The sequence below is a fragment of the Canis aureus genome, chromosome 1 (assembly GCF_053574225.1).
Source record: "Canis aureus isolate CA01 chromosome 1, VMU_Caureus_v.1.0, whole genome shotgun sequence".
Taxonomy (NCBI): Eukaryota; Metazoa; Chordata; class Mammalia; order Carnivora; family Canidae; genus Canis; species Canis aureus.
The window spans coordinates 108,603,174-108,625,235 of record NC_135611.1 but is presented as its reverse complement, the minus strand read 5'-3'; the positions used below and the strand labels follow the sequence as shown (position 1 = coordinate 108,625,235).

General features: G+C 42.5%; 1 protein-coding gene across 3 annotated transcripts; it reads right to left on the bottom strand.

Annotated features, from left to right (window-relative positions):
• Positions 1-605: 605 nt before the first annotated feature.
• Positions 606-22,048, bottom strand: LOC144282974 (caspase recruitment domain-containing protein 8-like). Of its 3 annotated transcripts, none has more exons than XM_077846630.1 (11): positions 21,944-22,048; positions 20,147-20,269; positions 18,596-18,733; positions 14,573-14,628; positions 12,508-12,658; positions 11,913-12,142; positions 11,579-11,841; positions 6,292-6,417; positions 5,800-5,941; positions 4,703-4,747; positions 606-1,148 (listed from the first exon to the last, which is right to left on the bottom strand). In XM_077846630.1, the coding sequence occupies exons 1-11, from the start codon at positions 22,000-22,002 to the stop codon at positions 877-879; spliced, it is 1,605 nt and encodes a 534-aa protein (XP_077702756.1). In that variant the 5' UTR covers positions 22,003-22,048; the 3' UTR covers positions 606-876. The 3 variants fall into 3 exon arrangements, with proteins under 3 accessions (XP_077702756.1, XP_077702761.1, XP_077702767.1); XM_077846635.1 differs by having other exon boundaries at positions 12,508-12,655; XM_077846641.1 differs by lacking the exon at positions 606-1,148 and adding an exon at positions 2,882-3,876.
• Positions 22,049-22,062: the final 14 nt, after the last annotated feature.

Here is a 22,062-nt window from a genome sequence, read left to right as displayed (position 1 = left end):
CACACTTTTTTTAATAAACCTTTTTTGTTGTTTTTAAAGTAAGCTCAGAGCTCAACGTGGGACTCAAAATCATAACCTCAGGGTCAAGCATTGCATGCTCTATGAGAGACATTCTCAAGCAGATTCTGCACTAGGAGGCAAGCCCAGCATAGGGCTCCATCCCACTCCCAAAGATCATGACCTGAGCTGAAACCAAGAGTCAGACATTAATCAACTGAGCCACCCAGGTGCACTCTCAACACCCATTTTAAACTTAACAAATTCTCTATCCATCATAGGAACAAACTAAGGGTTGCTGGAAGGGAGAAAGGGTGGGGGATGGGGTAACTGGGTGATGGACATTAAGGAGGGAACGAGATAGAATAAATGCTAGGTGTTATATAAGACTGATTAATCCTGAACTCAACCTCTGAAACCAATATTACATTATAGGTTAATTGAAGGGATTTAAATAACAAAAAAATTTTAAATTATATTAGGATACAGTAATAGGTATTTGCCAAGTTACAGATCAGTCCTCAATAAAACCTGTGTGATGGATAGGTGTAACTTGGACCCCTTTTGTCTTGGACACTGAGCTCAATGATCACATGTTCGTCTACCCATTTTCTTTCCTTTTTAAAAAAGATTTATTCAAGTCATTTGAGAGAGAAACAGACACACAGTGAATGGGAGGAGGGGCAGAGGGAGAGGATCTGAAGCACACTCCAAGCCGTGCACTGAGCCCAATGCAGGGCTCAACATCATGACCCTAAGATCAACACCTGACCTGAAATCAAGAGTCAGATGCTTAATCCACTGAACCACCCAAGCACCCCTGTTTGTTCATTTTTAATGGAGAACACTGGATTCTCTCTTCGTGAGTATCCACCTGAGTCACTGTTGTAAACTCTGCTGGCTGAGGTAGGACATCAGATAAGGATCTCTTCTATGAAGGCTTTGGAAGAGGATCCCCAGGGCCTGGTGCCCTTTCTTCTCCACCATCCTCAGCAGGGTCTCATTCTTCCGCTGCTGTGTAGGACACTGCTGCACCAGCTCCTTCTCTTCCTCGGTGAAGACCTCACTGTCCTGAAGGTCATCCAGTACTCCATTCAGGTCTCCCAGCCTGGCTTGCAGCTGCCGGTGGTGCTCCTTCAGAAAGGCCTTACCTGGGCAGAAGGAAGAGTTGAAGACTCAGAAAGGGATAGCACTCTTATGGAGTTCACAAGCTACATAAGACATAAGACATATTTCCTTTTTCCCTGAAGTAAGCTCCATGCCCAGTGTGAAGCCTAACTCAGGGCTTGAACACATGACCCTGAGATCAAACCCAGAACTGAGATCAGGAGCCAGATGCTTAACTGACTGGGCCACCCAGATGGCCCTTAAAGACATAATTCTCTGTATAGATAGTGTTCATTCTCTTTTGCATGTTGCCCAGACAGACCTTACATGCACATCTTCAGGATTCCCAGTCCATTTTCAGGGGACTATGAATTTAGGGAAACTCAATGATTCCTCTACTTCAATCCCATCCCATCCCCTCCCTCCAAGCTTGGAGCACCTCTCCTTCATCACTTTCCAGTTTTCATTGGAATCCTAGAGAGGCTCTATCTTGCTGTACACTCATCTATTCATCTTCTAACAATCTTCAAGTTCATACATTGATATGCATGATACCGGAGGTGCAGGTGGTCTAGACTAGCTCTCCACCCTCAGGGGTCTTCTTAAAAAGTGTATAGAAAGAGATGTAAGTGGCTAAATACAACACAGAAGAGACCAGGATCACTGGAGAGAAGAAGATATTTTGCATCATGCTGACTCAGGGTTCATGCTGGTTCCCATATATAATACCTGTGTGACCTTGGCCAAATCTCATCACTTTCTTGTTTCTCAGTTCATTCAGTACAACCATGACTGCTTTAGCCTTTTTTTTTTTTTTTTTTGAGAGATAGAGAGCTCCAGCAGGTGGAGGAGGGCAGAGGGAGAAAGAGAACCTTAAGCAGGCTCCATGACGTGCTTAGAACCCAACTAAGTACTCAATCTCGTGACCCTGAGATCATGACCTGAGCCAAAATCAAGAGTTGGATGCTTAACCTACTAAGCCACTTAAGAAGCTAAAAGTATGAATGCTTCCGACTTATAACTTATGCAATTAGAACTTTCGTTCTTAACACAATGGCACAGATCGTTATGTCCGTCATCTGCTCCTATAACCAAACAGTTTAATTTAATGATCTGATTTCTCTGATGTCTTGGTGCTTCTATGAAAAATCATTGTAACTGTACATTCGATGATTCCTCAATTGGAATAATCAGTTTTCTGTTTTCAGAAAGATTCTCATCTTAACCTAGTCTCACTGCATTGGTTGTGGTCATCTTACCCAATGTTTAACAACTTATACTCAATCTTCTTTTTTTTTATTATTTTTATTTTTTATTTATGATAGTCACAGAGAGAGAGAAAGAGAGAGAGGCAGAGACACGGGCAGAGGGAGAAGCAGGCTCCATGCACCGGGGCCCGATGTGGGATTCGATCCCGGGTCTCCAGGATCGTGCCCTGCGCCAAAGGCAGGCGCCAAACCGCTGCGCCACCCAGGGATCCCGATACTCAAATCTTAACTGGACATAAACTTCACCTTTTTTCCCCCAATCTACGATGCACTCTGAAACATTTTAACTCGGGATCCCTGGGTGGCGCAGCGGTTTGGCGCCTGCCTTTGGCGCAGGGCACGATCCTGGAGACCCGGGATCGAATCCCACATCGGGCCCCGGTGCATGGAGCCTGCTTCTCCCTCTGCCTGTGTCTCTGCCTCTCTCTCTCTCTCTCTCTCTCTCTCTCTCTCTCTGTGACTATCATAAATACATAAAAAAAATAAAAATAAATAAAAAAAAATGAAACATTTTAACTCATTCAATGTTTGATCTGAGCCTGTGTATTATTCTTTCTTAAACCCCCCTAATATTCCTTTGGAACACATCCACAACTGTTATTTTGATAAACACTGTGCAATCAGCTTTGTTGTTTCCACCTGCTGGAATAGAAACCCCATGAGTGCGGGATGTGTGAAGTAACAGCCATTGCCATGTTAGCTCCAAACCTCCTCCATGATTCTGTGGGGGAGCAAGTCAAAGACTATTCACAGGGATAGACAGAAATGGGGTATATAAAGCACAAATATACATACCTGAATATTTGGCATGCTACAGGCAGTCAGTAAGTTGCATTTGCCATCATGATCCTTTTAATTACCCTGATTTCATGAGGGAAAAATGCAACCAAAGCCTTTGGGTCAGAAAGGATAGGATGACTAGACTTTAAAGCAAAGTCTTCACAGAAGACTTAGTATCAAAAGAAGATCTGAAGGAGTAGGATCTTGTATGAAATACAAGATGCCACCAGGCCAAAAGGGAAAAAGAGGAAGAGAGATGTCATGCTTCACAGTGCATGGTGGCCAGAATGGAGATTTGGCTGGCAAAGATGTGGGCTGGCAGCAGCTTCTGAAAGGTCTTCTAGAGAGAGAAAACCAGGCTCAGCTTTATCTTGTGACAACGGGTGACAGATATCTCTTGCTCAAGAGCTTGCATAATAGGAAGGGTGGAGACCTTTTGCTGGTGCCACACACTCACCACCTGCATAAATCCTTTTCATTTTCTTTGTAAAATCATCCTTAGCTCATGCTTACCCAAGATCTGTGGTTGGGTTGGAACCCAATTGCGACTCCAGGTGTGGGGCCTGATTTTCTTTAGCTAGTCTGCCTCTCTGGACCTCCTGACAACACCACCAGCTGGCCAGGAAATGGGTCTATTGCCATTTCAAGCCAATGTGACACCTGAGGAGAGTCTTCTCTTCACTGAGGGGCATCAGGAGATGCTATCTTTCTCCTCCTGGATGATCTGTTTTGAGATAGGAGGACTGTCACTTTTACTATGTGGAGCCTGACAGTCAAAGCCAACAACATGGAAGGCAGAAGGGAGTCCCTTGATCTTTATTCCTTATTTTATTTACTTATGTTAAAAAGGCTTTATTATTTTACTTTTTTAGTAATCTCTATTCCCAACATGGGCTTGAACTCACAACCTCAAGATCAGGAATCACAAGTTCTTCCAACAGAGCCAGCAGCCAGGTGCCTCTTGACTCCTTACTTTGAATCATTTCTTTCTCTGCTACCTACCAACTCCAGGAACCTTAACCAATGCCCAGCTAATCCCTGTTCTTGATTTTCACAGCAGTCTCATAACCCGGTTCCCACTTCCTGTCCGTTCCTTGCCCACATTCATCCACACTCTTGAGAAAAGTGAATGCATTGCTACCTACCCTGCAAAATTCCCCCGTTGGCCTTCGGCCTAATGTCCAAAAGATTTCAACCATCATCCTTATGCTTTCAACGTCTGTTTCTTGCCTGCCTCTCTGGTCTCATGGGTCCTCTCTCCCTCTAAAGTTTCATGTCCCGCCATATCAAACTACTTTCACCTATAGTTCATCAGATGCAATATGTGTTCCCCAATAAGATTGGTTGCATGCTCAGAGTCTGCATATTACACCCCCTCACGAGTTTGGGTGAGGCTCCTGAAGTGGCTCAGGCTCCTTCTTTGTCTCTGACACCACTGGATCTTTGTAAATGAAGAGAAGGTATGATCTCTCATTGAGCCACATCACACCACTCAAACACCTCCTGAAATCAGACACATCCTTCTGACTTTTGGTCAGAAGTGCACTCACCTGAGAGAGGAGGAGGGGCTGCTGCAGAATGAAACTGGAGATCCACTAGGAAAGGAGGAGAAGTTGGAGAATGAAATGAACCATATACCTTTATCTAGGTGTTCTTTTCTTTTCTTGTAAGTGGTTTCTTCTTGTTTTATTCATTTAGTAATCTCTACAGCCAACATGGGGCTCAAACTCACAACCCCGAGATCAAGAGTCACACGTTCTTCTGACTGAGCCATTCAGGCAACCCTGTAGTTTCTCTGGTCTTTGATGTAACCCACTAAAGTAATTTAACTCTACTTCCTAACTTAAAGATCCCATTGAAACATCATATACCAATGGCACCCAATTAAGTAGAAGATCACTTACTACCTATTAAGGAAATGCATCCAAGGAGGGAACTCATTTTTCCTTTCTATTTCTATTTCTATTTAGAAGTCAACGTGAGGAAATGCGAAAGGTACAGTAAAAATGATCATACTCTTCGTCATTATCCTCTAAGTAAATGTATTTTTGACATGAAATGCCATCATTTAGTGAGTACATTGATCAATAAGTGTTGATATTCTTTAAACTCTAGAACACTGAAATTGTTGACAGTTCAGAAACTGTAAGTTGAACACACTTGTAAGTCGGTGGGACATTTGCTGACTGGAGCAACCATTTGGGAAAATAACTAAATTGTGTTTATCATTAAGCCTTCAACATGGTCTTACGTTTTCTTTCTAAAAGTTCTGCTGTTGTTTAAAGTTCTGAGACATTTTATGTCCTCCCTCCTTCAGCAGCTGCTTAGTCTCCATTTATGTCAACAAGTATAAAATTGCCCAAAAGATAGGATTAAACCAAGTTTATGCACCTTCCGATTCTTATGAATCAGAATCCTGTGCAACATATCCTAGGTAGGAGAGGTTCCAATTTTCAACTCCAACAGCCCCCTCTATCCCAGGCACACAAGACCAGTGCCAACACTTTTTTCAATGCAACATTGACTATAAACTGTAGTTGGGACCATACACAGACCTTCTCCTCTGACACACTACACTACAACCAAGGGGAGAGAGGTGCATGATTTTTTTCCTCCCCCCAAATTTTAGACTCATATTGTCACCTACCTGGCTTCACCAAAGTGCGCCAGACCAAAGTCTTGTGTCTTTTTTCAGCAATTTCAACTATGATTGGTTCCTTCATCTTCCCAGCATAGACTTTGGAGAATATCTGGATTTCTCCAGGACTCCTGTAGGATAATTTCAACTCCTAGAGGAAACACACCACTTGAATTAAAGCATCAGAGGGTGGGAGGGGGGGCAGGTGTGTGGAAAGACCTGTTTGACAACAGTGAACTGGCCACTGAAATATAATCGTTTCCTACACAGTCTAATAGCTGGTTGAGGGTGAAAAGAGGGAGGATGGTCAACAGCGTTTAAGGGTACAATTTTCAGAAATACTATTATCCCTGAAAGGGAAGGTAGCCAAGCTCTTATCAGGGTGTGGTTCAGAGAATAATCACCGGAGCTACTGACCCTGCATTAGTTTTCCATTGTTTTCTGAAGAACATAACATTTTGAAGCCTGAGTTAAATTTGAGTTAGATTCAATTCTACCAACCTCAGGTATTATCTCCAGATGAGCATTACTGGACACGATATAACGGGAACCAAAATTCAGGGGGTCCACTGGGGGTGAGGTCTGCAGACGCACACCATGAAACTTAGCTTCTTCATCATCTATTGCCTGAGGAAGAAGCAGAAGCAAATCAGAGGACAAAGCTAAAAGTAATAAAGCAAAGGTAGTGGCACACAAAGTCCTCCATATGTTGTATAAGTAGCATGTATGATATGATTCAAATGATGTAAAGATTTATGCCTCTGTGCATGAGGAGATATAGTTCTCTTAGGATTTTATTTTTAAGAAATCTCTACACCCAATGGGTGGTTCAAACTTACAATCCTGAGACTCAAAGTTGCATTCTCCTCCGACTAAGTCATACAGGTGCCCCATGGAGGGATGTATTAACAAAATTTTACTGGTTGTTATCTCAGAGCCAAGGGATTTATATCTTTTTTTGGGGGGCCGGGGGTTAAATGGAGAGAGAATCCTAAGCGGTCTCTACATTAGGCAGAGCCTGACTTGGTGGCTCCATATCGTGACCTTGAGATCATGACCTAAGCCAAAATGAAAAGTCATAAGCTTAAACAACTGAGCCATCCAGGTGCCTCCTCCCAAGACAATTCTTTTTATCACAAATCTCTGTATAGATTGATCATTCTTCCTATAATGTGGCAGGAATTGTCTGAGTGCTCCTCAAAGCTGCAGACAAAGACAATTCTTTCTGTTTGCCCTGGCAGGGGACCATCCAGTTTGCAGCTGGATCTATGAGGGATGAGGGAATAGAAGACTTCCCTGCATCACAAGGCTGCTACCCCATGAAGTGCTCTACTACCTGTGCACCAATACTGCTGTGACATCACCAGAGAGGCCCAGAAACAGAGCAGAGGAGCCTTTGGAACTATTTGAGGAACCTCCAAAGACACAGAATAGAACTGAAACAACAAAATAATAACAGCATTTGAGAGTCTCAGCAAAGCTCAATAGACACTTTATGGAATTAACGAGCAGGAATCACTATCAAAATCATTTACCGTGTAAGTGTTCACTTAGTAAATGCTCTTGGTGGTGAGTGATGAGAAGGAGGCAGGAAGGGGAAGGAGAAGCTAGTGATGTTCCACTTCTCGATCTGGGTGCTGTATACAAGGTGTGTCTACTGTGAAAATTAGGGAGCAATACATTTATCTGCCTATTTGATTCATGTTAAAAGAAATCCGTATATCCGTTTGAAGGGAAGGATGTCCAATGCTGATACACGAATTGGACCTGGAAGATCAAGTGGAAGAAAACTTTCAAATTGTATCAGGAAGGGAATGAAACTCCGGTGGGGCAGAGGCAGGGGAGGGAGGCAATGGGCTCTCAAGGAGTCACTACACACATGCTAGTAAAGAGTAACAGCTCCACAGGGATAAAAAGAAAAGGAAGGAGGAAAGACAGTAATGTGTCATGCCATCTCTGATAAAGAATTATTTTAGGGGTGCCTGGCTGGCTCAGTCAGTAGAGCATGTCACTCCAACTCAGAGTGTTGAAATCGAGCCCCAGGTTAGGGTAGAGATTACTCTAGAAATCTTTTTAAAAAGTATTTTAAATGATTAGACACATTTAAAAGAAATTATGGTAATAAGAGATTGGAACTAAAATAACCAAATACATCACTATAACATTGACGGGTTATCCTATGTCTCTACCTCTGTGTGTGTGTGTATGTATGTGTGTGTGTGTGTGTGCTTCTCTTGAATAAATAGATAAATCTAAAAAAAAAGAAAAAGAAAAAACGTGGGGCGGTGCGTATTCCTTGTTGGCCCAGCAGTTGAGCATCTGCCTTCAGCTTGGGGCACGATCCTGGGATCCGGGATCGGGTCTTACATTGGGCTCCCTGCGAGGAGCCTGCTTCTTTCTCCCTCTGCCTATGTCTCTGCCTCTCTCTGTGTGTGCCTCTCATGAATAAATAAATAATTTTTTTTTTAAGTGACGGTTATGGGCAGTCGGGTGGCTCAGTGGTTTAGTGCTCCTTCAGCCCGGGGTGTGGTCCTGGAGACGTAAGATCGAGTCCCACGTCAGGCTCCCTGTATGGAGCCTGCTTCTGGCTCTGCCTGTGCCTCTTTCTCTCTGTGTCTCTCATGAATAAATAAATAAAATCTTTTTTAAAAATTGACGGTTATCATTAAGAGCAGATTTCTGCAGATAGTGGGACATACTCCTGTACTTAGCTTGTTTTATGGATTAAAGGTAATTCCCTTTACCTGCCTTTTTTTTTTTAATAGCACTTGTCATAGGCACATATATTTTTCTTGTAGCAAAACATTTGCATCTTCCAAATAATCTTTGGTTGTCCTGCTTTTGTCTGTTTTGTGCACTGAGGCATCCCCAGCCCCTAAATACTGCTTGGAATAGGTAATGCACAGAATAAATATTTGTTGACTGGAGCAATGGATTTCCTGGAGCACCACGCTGAGACAGATATAACACAGGCCCCAAGTGTAATTTCAACTTTTCAAGGAGCCACATTTTTTAAAAAAGCAAAAGGAAGCAGATGAAAATACTGTTAGTAATATATTTATGATACGTTTCATATAACCCCACATATATTTCTTTAAACATGTAATCAATATACTATTTAAATAACATGTGCATTTTTCTTCATACTCTGTCTTCAAAATTTTAGTGGATTTAAAAAAGGTTTATTGCATAATTTAAATTTGTAGCATCTCTAAATTGAAGGACTCAGCAGCCAAGCATGGCTAGGGGCTAATATATAGGATTGTGCTGCTCCTGATGTAAACAGGGAACATTCTCAGGGCAAAAGTGGCATTTTGAGGTTGTCTTGTGTTTTCAAATGAAGAAAAGATTTGCCCTCTTCTCTTCCCCTCTGTATAGAGGAAGACAGACCACATTTCATTCCTTCTGTCAACATTTCATGAATGTCTATAGTAGGCCTTACATTGTGCTTTTAACTAACCTGTGATTAAGAGGTTATTTATAATTTACAAAGAAACAGACAATAAGTAAATAAAGAGATTCATGAGACCAATGGAAAGAAATAAATAGACACAATGATTACAGCTTGGGCTAGATGACACTACGGACAAAGAGATGACTTGGTTTATGTTCAAAGTGTAATAAGGATTTAGAGAAGAGTCTAGGCCAAGAAGTGTTGGGATATTTATGTTTGTACGAGATCTCCCTGTTGGCAGATAAAAAGTAGAAGTCAGATAGAAAAGAAGTCTGAAGGCCTGAGTCCTATTTCCAGCAGAAGTCCGTGAAGGAGGTGGACACCACTGCCGGTGGTGATAAGGAAAGGAAACTGGCTCCAGTGACATTATGAAAGTGACTTCTGAAAGCAGAGAGCTGAACTCACGCATCTCCACACTTATTGTCTCTGGCTCTATAGATTGCAAGCTCCAATAAAATTTCATGCAATATTACGACAGTAAAACCCATTGATTTTTTTTTCTTTTGTAGAAGTCATTGATATGGAGGATACATTGGAGGAGGAAAGAAAATGAAACAGAGGGATTGAAGATAAACTCTAGATGTGGGTTTGAGTGACTTAGTGGAACTTGGTTGGATATCCCCTATGGGAAGAGAGTTGAAAGAGCAGGGTAGCTTTGGGGAAGAAAGGAAGTAATACACGAGGCTAGGTATTCTAGGTATTCTCCTGGACACTCAAGTGGACACATTAAGTCAGGCAGTTCACAAAGCTCTGGAGGGTCGAGGACAGCGATACAGATTTAGGAATCTTCCTCTTCCATGGACTTTGGTGACAGGATCCAGAAGAGTCACTAAGGCCATCAGTGAGTCCAGGAGGTGAGAGATTTCAGAGCAAGTGTCTTGTGGAAGCCATTGGAAGAGGGACCATAACAGTTAATATGGAGATTGGGGAAATAGGGTATGAAGGACTTCTAGACAGGACTCTTTCCAAGGATGGGTGAGGCCAACAGCACACATGCTACCAGACTGCAGGGAAGAATCATCCAATGGAGACTTTGAACAGAATCATTTGAGGGAATAGAGATACTGTAACCCAGCAAGAAGCATCTGAGGGCAGAGTGAGCACTGAGGAATGTCCAGACCGGGGGGCCCATGAAGCTGATGATCCATTTGCCAAGTAGCAGAAGAGAGAAATGGACATTCAGAGGTGAAGGAAAACATTTCTCTAATATGGTAGCTATGGTCAATCTGGGGTTGCTCATAGAATGGGAAGCCAGGGTAGGAGACACTGATGGAGGAGGCGACAGCAGATCCTTCCTGGTGTAGCGTCCTCCCAGGAAGGCCAGAGGGAATGGGATCCAGGAGAGTCTCAGATCTGAGCCTCTAGCAAGTAGTAAGCAGGCTAATCTCTGCCCACTGCCCACGACAGGGCTAGGGGTAGTGAAGCCAGTACAGAATTAGATCTACAAAGTGATGATAGGAAAATGAGGTCATTCCATCTCATTGTTTCTACTCAACAATAAAGTAGAGCAAGTGATCCTATGAGATTTGGGGTCAAGGGAGGAAGAAAGGCCAGTCTGGGGACTAGGGTGTGTCCACAATAGTAAGAAGAGTCATTTAAGACTTTGTTTTGGTTTTTGCTACGGTTATCTTTTCCTGCATAGCCCAGGAATGGTCATCTCTAGCATCCAGATTAAAATATTTTCTCTTGTATTTTAAATACCCACAGTTACTCACAACCCTAATGACTACCAGGCATGCATCTGTCTCTCTTGGGGCTGAAGGAGGATAAACCAATTGTTAGAGAATCAAATGAACCTTCCCCTGGAACCTCTCGATCCAGGATGAGGGACAGAAGTGATACTTTATGTGGGAAAGCAGTAGCTCTCCAGCGACAAAGACCGGTGTATCTGCTTCAGCACTAACCCAGGAATGGTTGGGGGACTCTGAGCCTATCACAAATGTGCTGGAGGGAGATACCACTGCACAGGGAAAAGACTTCAGAGGGGTGTGCATGTATCGTGTATGTTTGGGGAGGGTATTTAAATTAGATCCTATTACTTTGAAATTCCTCAATGAAATCTCTGCATTACTCTCTGCCAGTCCCCATAAGTCTCATCTCGTATTTTCCTTCTCCGTAAAACCCAGAGAAGGCAGCTCCATTTTCAGAAGAACAGAATTCCTATTGCAGATCCTTGCACATGGCTCAAGAGGCAGCACCTGCAGAATGACCTCAGGGAGGGTGATTCATGCTTCTATCAGTGAAAGCTGTGCCTTCACTTTTCTGTTTAATACAGAGTTGGAAGGTCCAAGGTGAAAAACTGCCATGTAATTCTCACAGCTTCTCCAGCCTTACCTTCGTTAACAAGGGGTCACTGGGGATGAGGTACAAGTGAAATTTAATATCTTCAGGGTGGAAGTGATAATAGATCAGTGTCAAGGACGTGATGGGGACAGAAACACCTGTCCCACTGGCGAATCTCAGCAGGATCCCCATCAGAGAGAAGCTGGGGTTTTCCAGCACGGCATAGAAAGGCTCCACTCGGCTTGGCGGTTCTAGGACCATTCCTTCATCCTTAAAATGGGCGACTTGGAACCAAGAGACATCGACCTCATTTGCTGTAGGACAACCACAAAGCCCATCAGATAACATTCCCACTGGCCCACTGCCTCCCCTCGTCCCTCTTTACCTGGGAGGGAGACAATGTGGGGGAGGTGGATTTCAGCAATGACCCCCTCAGGCTCCACAGAGATCTCAAACAAAGGCCCTGCCGCCATCCACTGCTCCTGGTGCTGTAATGTCAGGCCCAGGCGTTGATTCCAAGAATCAAAAGCAATCTTCACAGTCACTGCTGCTGTTACCAAGAAGCCAAGGCCTACCGCTGGCCACAGATAGAAGCCAGCCGCAGGAAAGTGGGCGCTGAAAAGAGCCAGAGTGATAGTCATGCTGGCTAACCCCAGAACTTTGATTGAAAGAACACAAGTGCAGAGAGATGTGGTGTTTGGGTGGAGCCAGGTGCAAGACCCATCTGTGATTTTCACAACTGTAGGAACCTCTGGGGACTTCATTAGGTTTTCTGGGCCCCAGTTTCTCTGTATTCTACATATGTTGAAATTAAAATACCAACTCAGTGCATAGAATACAGAGAACACTGACAAAATTTCAGATGTCCATAGGGATGGATCATGTATCCTATCATGTAGGTGTATATGAGTAAATATCACACAGCATTTACTTCCTTTATAGTAGAATTCTTTGAAACAATTAGCGTCTCCCATTCTTACCTGTATCTGTTTGCACACTTATCAATCAACTCAATATCCACATTTCCTTCAGGTCCCAGGAACTGATAACTTTTACAAACTGGTTCAACCCCAGCAGACAGTTGAGCAGCCTGGATGGGCACTAGTGTCGCCACTCCTAAGCTAGTATCTTCTGAAAAATAAACATTGCATGTGTCAAATGCAGACTCTTAGAAAAGGCCTGATCTGAAGGAGCCCTGGAGGTTCAATGGCACATGTGCTGTTCGCAATCTAGATGTCAGAGAGAAGGATGTGTGGCAAGAACAGGGCACTTTGATCTTTGAATCCAGAAAAGGAAGGCATGAGAATGTTCTTTGTTGTTACTGAAACTGCACTCCCACATTTTAGAAGGAAGCCCAGATGGACAGCTTTGGCTGGGGGTGATATTTGCCTCAGCCAGGCACCACAGCAGCTAAATTTCTACATGGACCCAAGGAGCAGCTGATATCTGATGCTGGTGAAGGAAGGCAAGTCCCTAAAAGCTGAAGACACAAAAGCACACCGGTTGACTGTAGTGTTCACCACCATCCAACTGGAGGCACCCCAGACCATCCCCTGGTTCCCTGAGCGGTTCCACCACCCAACTGGGAAGGCTTCCCAGCACTGCTTGGAGACCATCTACACACGCGCTACTGGATTCCATTCACACTGCCCACGCTCTGGGAGAAGACGATTGGCGTAGAACAAATATCTGTATCTTGGACAATAGAAGTCTCTGATATACTATGCTCTGACAAAATTGGTTTACGGTTTATCAAGAATTATAAAGGAGGGAATCTCATTTCACAGAGAGTAGGGATTTTGTATAGGAACAATGAAAAGTCTCAAACAGTCACCTAAACTCTCTGAGTTTTTTTCCTCCTGTGTAAGATGGAGAGACTAATGCTACCTGACCTTATAGAACTGCTCTGAATTTTGGTTCCTCGAGAAAATAGCACACAACGTCAGCTACTAAGGTGAGTACAGATGAGGTTACCCTGTCACCATGTGCCTGGTAGCTCAGGAGCTGGACTGAGCATCAAGATACAGCCAATTCAGTGCCCTTGTTTTCCTGAATCTCACATGGCTTTGACATACTGTGGGAAAGTTTCCAGCAATGAGCACAGAGAGGTGGAGCAAGTATTGACAGGATGTAGGACAGTCATGTTGGGTAAAGTTTTCCAACCAATGGTGATAAATTTTGTGCTGGTCTAGGTGCTGATTTTGAAAATGGAGTCTATAAAAGAGTTCTAATGGTGAACAGATGCTATAAGAAAGAACTCTTAATCCAATAGGACTGGTGTCCTGGTGTCCTTTACATGAAGAGGAAGAGAGACCAATCTTTCTATCTCACTCTCTTTCTTGATACATAGAGGAAAGGCCATGTGAACCCCAGGAGAAGGTGGCCACTTACAAGCCAGGAAGACAACCTTCACCAGAGACTGAATGTGTCAGCAGGTGAGCTGAGACTTCTAACCTCCAGAACTATGAGAAAATTACCTTCTGTTGTTTAAGTCCCCTAGACTGGCTATTTTGCTAGGCCAGCCCTAGTACACGCTTACAATAGGAATGTTTCCTAGCCCAAAGCCATTCAGAGTATAAATGTCACAAAAGATCATACATTGTTCAGTTTTTGAAGTCTTAGTTAGCATGGATTAGGGTAAAAGATAGCAGGCCCTTTTAAATGAACCCAAACACAATCCAATGCTGCCACACCTCACCTAGTGGCTGGAGATTTCTCACCCCTTGGGTTCCTTTCTTTATCTTTGAAATAGAGGCTCTATGATCCACTCATAGAGTTTCCATGGATAATAAGAAGACAATGCGTTTAATGTCCGTAATCGAGTGTTTGGAATACGGAGTCTATTCCAGATATAGTATCCGAGGTTACAGCTACTTCATATTCCCATTTAAGTTGTAGGGAGGATGGTGTTACAGATAAGAAAAATTGCTTTTGATTGTCACCACCACAAAGGACTTCAAATTGTCTTCTCCATGTAAATCCACAGGACATTTCTATCAGCCCAATACACACGTGCCTGGCTTCATGTCTATATTAGACAATTACCTGATCCTTCTGGCAGTGGCAATTTCTGGGCTGTCCATTTCATGCCAGTTTGGGCCCTTGAGTGTCAAAAATAAGAAAAATATTAGAAATCATTTCACAAGGGGTGCCTGACAATCAATGGAGCATATGGCTCTTGATCTTGGGGTCGTGAGTTTGAGCCCCACACCCGGTGTGGAGATTATTTAAAATCTGTTAATGAAATCTTAATAAACTCTTTAAAAAATTATCAGTTCACCAAAAGAAATGAGGAGGACGTGATTACAAACTAGAGCTGTTTGCCCAAACAAAGGCTATGATCCAGAAAGTGTCATTTAAACTTTCAATTAAATTAAATTCAATGATATTAAATTAAAATTGAGCTCTCAGCTATACTATCCACATTTCAAGTGCTTAATACCTACATGTGGCAAATGTCTACCATATTGGCTAACACAGGCTAGAACATTTCCGTTTTTTTTTTTTTTTAAGATTTTATTTATTTATTCATGAGAGACACAGAGAGAGAGAGATTGGCAGAGACCGAGGCAGAAGCAGGCTTAATGCAAGGAGCCCGATGTGGGACTGGATCCCAGGACTCCAGGATCATGCCCTGGGCATGAAGGTGGATGCTTAACCACTTAGCCACCCAGGCGCCAGAACATTTTCATCATCACAGAATGTTCTCAGGAACAGTTCTATTAGACTCTCAAAAAAGAGATGACTAGGATACGGAGAGTAGAACTAAGAGAGGATCTCTCCAGGCAAATGTGTCTTGACCATTCTGCCTCTTCTCCTATTATATGAGTATCCAAAGTGCTCATACCTAACTTCTTTTGTTTAAATGGCTCTGATTGGGCATTTGTTATTTCACCTGGCAGTAGTGGAGGAGTGGAGACGACAGGGGTTCTGTAACCATCTTGGTTTTTGTGAGATGATTGCTATTTTTTCTGAATCCAGTGGTATTGAAGATCTGGGGGGCTATACCCATGGGCTAGTTAGAGGCATGCTACCCACTCTGAGTCCTTTACTGTGGGACTGTTCATTACCAACACAGCCCTGTGAATATATGTGCCCAATGTTGCTAAGTGTCCACAGTGCTTAGAGAAGAATGTTCTAAATGAGTTTCCAAAACTTACTGGAGAAAATCATGGAAACAAGAAGCTGGATAAGTGAGGGTTAGGGCACAGTGGGGAAGGAGAATAGAAGAAATTCAGAAGAGAGGTAGAAAGGGTCAAATAAAGAAAAAAAAGGAGACGGGACACAAAACGTGAGGATTGCCAACATTCCCAGGGGGGAAAAGATATGTAACAGCATGTTAAAAAAATAAAAGATATTTAAATAAATAAAATCTAAAAACATTTTTTAAAACAGAAACAGAATTTTTTAGATCAAAAATTCTCCTGTGGTGCCTGAGTAACACAAGAAGATGAAATCATCATTCAGGGAGACTCTACAGATGACCTACTTAAAGTCATTCAGGAAAATCGAACGGAGGTGGATGACGATGGCTTTAAGAATCTCAGAGAAGATAAGAAATGACTTTTGGAAAATTTGTCTATATTTAGTGGTTGGAATTGAAAGTTGATATGGCCAGAAGGAGAGGGGGCTTTAAAAAATGTGTATTTATCTTGCAGTAACACTATAGGCGACCCTCACCCTTGGCATTTGCACTTTTCTGGATGAGGCTGCTTGGTTTTTTGGTTTTGTTTTGTTTTGATTTTTTCTTAACTGCTGAAGTCTAATAGAGGAGGCTGTCATGCTTATGTATGAAATAGAATTTAGTCAAATAAACCTTTGGGGTCATTTGGTTAAATAAATAAATAACTCACTCACTCACTCAATCCTTGGTGTCCTAACTGTTGGAATAAAAGCACTGAATTAGTAATTGACTCATGGGTGCAATACATGCCCCCAGAGTAGTGGTGACCAAACTGACTTCACCTTGGAAGCTTTAAAAATCCCCCAATACACAGGTCACAGCCCAGACCAATTAACTCAGGAGACGAGAGTGGGACCTCCACATCATTACTTTTAAAACTTCTCAAATGACTCCAATATTTAGCCAAAACCATGATCTATAGGGTGAGCTACTGGTACATGAAGCTAGTGCCTGGCTGTGATAATCTGCTCTAATGCAGGTGATATTTTCTGGAAGAGGACAACCAACTCACTCCAATCTCTGTCTTGAGGAACTGGAAATGTGGAAGGAATCAAGACCAGGGGAATCACAGGGCAAGAGTCCTGGCTCCTAAGAAGGGGGGTGATGAAAGAGGAACAAAAGCACTGATCTCTGTGGGTACAGTAGTTATTGCATGATTGCTGCCACTGCATCATGAAATGTCGTCTACTTTCATTTACGTTTGCTGAGATTCTCTTGATTTCTTGCTGTAGGTACGTAATCCTTGATCCCTGGATTCCTTATATTCCTTGATATGTCTATTCACTTGAACATGAGAGGAATTTTCACAGAGATATTGATACATAGACTAAGGCTAAAAAGAATACACATTTGGAGAAGTGGAGTTCAAAGAAAGAATCTGTGGCTCTTTTCTCAAAAGGGTTTTGGGCAAGCCATGTGAGAGAACCTTGACCTGCCCTCCTGAGTCTTGGTGCTGTCTGAGGCTACAAAATCAGCCATGGATTATGTTAGGCCCATGCCAAGCTGAGGGTAAATACATAGCCTTCTGTTTGCTTATGGAGCTTGTGCACACTGGGGTCCAGTGGTGGCTGAGGGTGGAACTTAGGAGGAAGGCACTGGTGAGTGGGAGTCAGTTCATCCCAGGTCATGGTATCTGAATGTTAAATTTTCCAGGGATTTTGTGGGTAGGTTGTTAAACATGGATATTAGTAAAAATTAAATCATATACAATTTTCATTTAAATGGACTATATTGGGACACCCGGGTGGCTCAGTTGTTGAGCCTCTGCCTTTGGCTCAGGGCATGATCCTGGGGTCCCAGGATCGAGTCCTACATTAGGCTTCCTGCATGGAAGCTGCTTCTCTCTCTGTCTATGTCTCTGCCACTCTCTCTGTGTCTCTCATGAATAAATAAATAAAATCTTTTAAATAAATAAATAGACGATATCACTGACAAAGGTAATAAATGCTGAAACATTCCTTTGTAATAATTTTACTACATCATACTATACTCGGTGTTTTTTAAGTACATATATTTTTTCTTTTTAATCTCTACACTCAACCAGGGCTTGAACTCAGGGTGCCAAGATCAAAAGTTGCATGCTTCCCTGACTGAGCCAGCCATACCTCTGCCCTTTTGAAGTTATCTACAATTATGTTATCTGTGTAGTGAAAATCTCTGTAATAACAGGCTACTGCACAGCTATTTCCAACTCTGTATTAACAGACATCATGTTTGTACTTTGAAATACACGATGATGGAAGTAGTCACCCCATGGAAATTGGCAAATACTGTAAGTAAAGGCTCTCCCCCCTCTCCCCTGGGGAGGCTGGTGTTGAACACTCTCCAGCACACCATGTCAGGGACTTCATTCCATCCTTCAGCCTCATCAGCAGCCAGTTTCCCAGAGCACCAAGTTAGTTATTTGCATTGGTTCCCAGCTCAACCAATGACACAGTGATCTTTGCATCAGTTATTGCCTGTTGGTGTATAGCTTGTCAAGACACCTTCCTGGGGAAAAAAAAAAGAAAAGGCAGCCCACGTGGCTCAGAGGTTTAGGCTGCCTTTGACCCAGGGCATGATCCTGGAGGCCTGGGTCTGAGTCTCATGTTGGGCTCCCTACATGGAGTCTGCTCCTCCCTCTGCTTGTGTCTCTGCCTCTCTCTCTCTCTCTCATGAATAAATAAAATCGAAAAAAAAAAAAAAAGACACCTTCCTGAAAGAAGAGGTACCTGCCTCATTCAGAAATTTCTGAATATTTTGGTAAGATTGGATAAGCTCATTTATTCTCTCCCTGATTCCTATGTAAATTACCCCAACTTCCCTGATTCTCATGTGCCCCTGTGATATCCAGGAGCAGAATCCAATACTACCATCACCTTTCCCCAAGTAATCATTCTTCTTACTTGGAAGACTTGTCCTTATGTAACCAACTTAGAAAACCAGTGTGGCCCAGTTGTAGGTCCGTTAAAATTCTTCTTTTAAAAAGCACTGCCGGAGATGTCTCATTACCAAGACAGATTGATTGTATTCTTTTTAACAGTCTGGAAAACAAAACAAAAGTTGTGTTATGAATACAGCATGGAGGTTTGGTGGCAGGACAGTCTCTCCACATGACTTTATGTTAAAAGCCCTAGACCTCATGCTTTGTCTTTAGGAGAATCTTCTCTCAAGCCCTTGACTCCATCTCCCCCTTCATTACAATGCATTTAATCCTATCTCTGTGTCCCACTCAATATTGCTCTCTCCATGTCCAGGAAGCAGAATCAGTTGTTTCTCAACACCTAGTATTTGCTGGAAGGTTTTGTTTCGTATTAGGCTGTGGACCTAAGTGACCTTATTGAGTACTTAGGAAGAAGAGAAGACTCCTAGCTCATATTCAACCTTCACCCATCACTGGTGCCCAAGAGAATGGGACCCTATTGTGATCAATTGAAATTCTAGGACATCAGTGAGATTATGTATGTGCTGTAAGAATCCGCGCAGTACTAATGCTCCTCTTCTACCTCCTGCTTCCTCACAGTGACAGACATGTGAGAATACTAGGGGGGAAGGAGACGATGGATATCAGTCTTATTTTCTTCCACAGGAGATCCTCATCCAGGTATGGAACAGGAAAGCCCTATGCTAGGTGATTTCTTCTTCATATTGGAGAGCTGGGCTCTGGTCTCCCTTGGCTGGCTGGGATCAAGATGGGGTTAGGAGCAGGGAATGTCCTTGGGCCAAGACTTACACTAATATGATAGCCACTAGCCACGTGTGCCTATTTAAACTTAAATTTCAAGTAAGTAAAGTAGAAAATCAGTTCCTCACTTGAACTAGCCATATTTCAAGTGGCCAAACACCACAAAGAGCCAATGGTTTCCATATTAGACACCCCGGATATGAAATTATGCCTATTGTGGCAAGATTTCTCTTGATAGCCCTGACCAGAATCATCTGCTACAGTCCAATTGAACAGAGACTGGCATTGGAGTATGTGGCATTGGTTCAACCAAATAAAGTGTTTCATGGAGTACTATTAGCCATGGTCCCCTATGTGGAAACATTGCGTTGAGAAGAGGTGGATAGATAAAGCAGGACAGAAGATTTCTTGAGCTTGTCAGCAATATTTTCCAGGCTGTCAAATATTGCCTTGAAACAAAGTTTGTAATCCGAATTAATAGTACTGGGTCAATGTCAACTTCCTGGTTTTGACAATGACTATTTTTATAAAGGGTATTATCATTTGGAAAATCTGTATTGAGTGTTCATTTTTGCTCCTTTTGTACATTTGTTGCTACTTCCCATGAGTCTTAAACTATCTCAAATAAAAAATTATAGTGACAAAAAAGAAAGAATATGTGGGCACTTAAGCAAATAATCTAAATGTCTTTGCTTTCATGGATCTCTATGAGATAGAAGGACAAGATCCAAAATCTTCTCCCCCACCAACCCCCAAATATAGTATCCCTTACATATTAATGTCATCATAGCCTGTGTCATGAGAAGAGGGCGGGGACTTCAGGCTTTCATCTGACAGCTTGGTGCTCTCTGAGGGCTGGTCCACTGTGCTTGCATCACAGGTACACTCACCCGGCCTGGGAAAACACAAGGGAGTTGTCATTGGATTCTGTGTGAGGAACTTGATGGTGGGACGGTCTCTTCACTGTGATGTAGTGGAAGTAACAAATCAGAGGCTCCATCTTCAGAGATGCAATCTCTGATATCCACCCTGGGATTCACTTATTTCACTGTATTGACTGTTCTCCTTCTCCACTCAGCAGACAGTGATCTCACCTCAGGAGTCATGCAACATTTGATTCTTAACCCTTCATGTTCATCAATGTATATGTAATACCTGGGAAGACTCACTATAGACTCACATATAACTTGTATAACAATATTGTGTACCAGTAACATGGGGGTTGTAGAATGTTCCTTACTCTACTGCTATCCTTCAGAGGCCCTAAAGAAGGAGGAAACTTTTATAAAGTTGCACAACACTGCATGAATTATACTTCCCCAAAAGCAGTATCTATTTAGGGTGAGTCTATCCTGACTCCAGAGACCACAGAGACAAGAATCCACAGCTTGGCACTGCCATTTCTTAGAACTTCCATTCATGTCAAAATTGGTGCTTCACTCTCTGAGGTAAATATCTGTCTTCTAACTTTTAAATAAGGATATGACACAAATCCTTGTGATGATTAATTATAGAAGGGTAATATTACTTAGTATAGAAAGCTAGAAAACATTAGGCTCCCAAAGAAAATAACTCACTTCAGTGATCCTCCAAATTCCCTAGCATGTGGGGATATTACATATGCCATAGTAGCTGAATCTTTGGTCCAACTGATTTATTACTGCAAGTTCTATGACTCTGCGACAATGTGCATTAATTGGTCACAGATAAGACATGACCCTCTGGAAAGCAGCTGATGAGGAGCAGCTGAAGCACTCATGGATACAGCTTAGTGAGTTTGACTCATGCCATCAGATGGTCAAAAGCATGGAGATGGCATCCGGGAAAGAGTTGGAGGAACACCCACAGAGTCGCTTGTGCTCAGGTCTGAAGGTACTGTGGTCAGAGGCAAGGTTTTATTACCTGACAATGGAGACAAGAAGTCTAAGTAATACATCTTGGTGCCTTTAGGCAGGTTTTCCCCTTCAAGTATGATGAGAAGAGTGAATACATAAAATTGTGAGCAGCGGAGTGCCTGGGTACTCAGTTAAGTATCTGCCTTCAGCTCAGGTTGTGATCTCAAGGTCCTGAGATCCAGCCCCTCACTGGGTTCCCTGTTCATCATGGTGTCTGCTTCTCATTCTCCCTCTGCCCTTCACCCTGGCTCCTGCTCTCTCTCTCTCTCTCATAAATAAAATGTTTTTTTAAAAAATGTAAGCTGAGACTTTTCATTAAAAAAAAAAAAAAAGAGAGGGCTTCCTGCGGGAAGCCTGCTTCTCCCTCTGCCTATGTCTCTGCCTCTCTCTTCGTGTCTCTCATGAATAAATAAATAAAATCTTTTAAAAAAGAAAGAAGAAAGAAAGAAAGAAAGAAAGAAAGAAAGAAAGAAAGAAAGAAAGAGAAAGAAAGAAAGAAAAAAGAAAGAAAGAAAAAGAAAGAAAGAAAGAAAGAAAGAAAGAAAGAAAGAAAGAAAGAAAGAAAGAAAGAAAGAAAGAAAGCCATAGTACTCAGTATTTCATGGAACAATAATGAGATACAGAAGAATCAAAACCATCAAGAGCCCTCAAAGGCTTAATAGATATACTCTCACCGTGTCAGATGGCATCTTGTGCATCTGTGCATCTCTTTCTTTAATGTATCTCTTTCCATGTTAACAGCCAGTGTGTCTGTCTCTCCATTACATCTCTATTAACACCGAGAACAGAAAAA

What these genes read in the sequence shown, in the direction of transcription:
- LOC144282974 (XM_077846630.1), bottom strand. Translation starts at nt 22,002, where the DNA reads ATGGAAAGAGATACATTAAAGAAAGAGATGCACAGATGCACAAGATGC. An exon ending in GTGACCCCTTGTTAACGAAG is followed by an intron (nt 6,418 to 11,578) that starts GTAAGGCTGGAG and finishes CTTCTTCCTCAG; the next exon opens with GCAATAGATGATGAAGAAGC. An exon ending in AGCCCCTCCTCCTCTCTCAG is followed by an intron (nt 1,149 to 4,702) that starts GTGAGTGCACTT and finishes CCTTCTGCCCAG; the next exon opens with GTAAGGCCTTTCTGAAGGAG.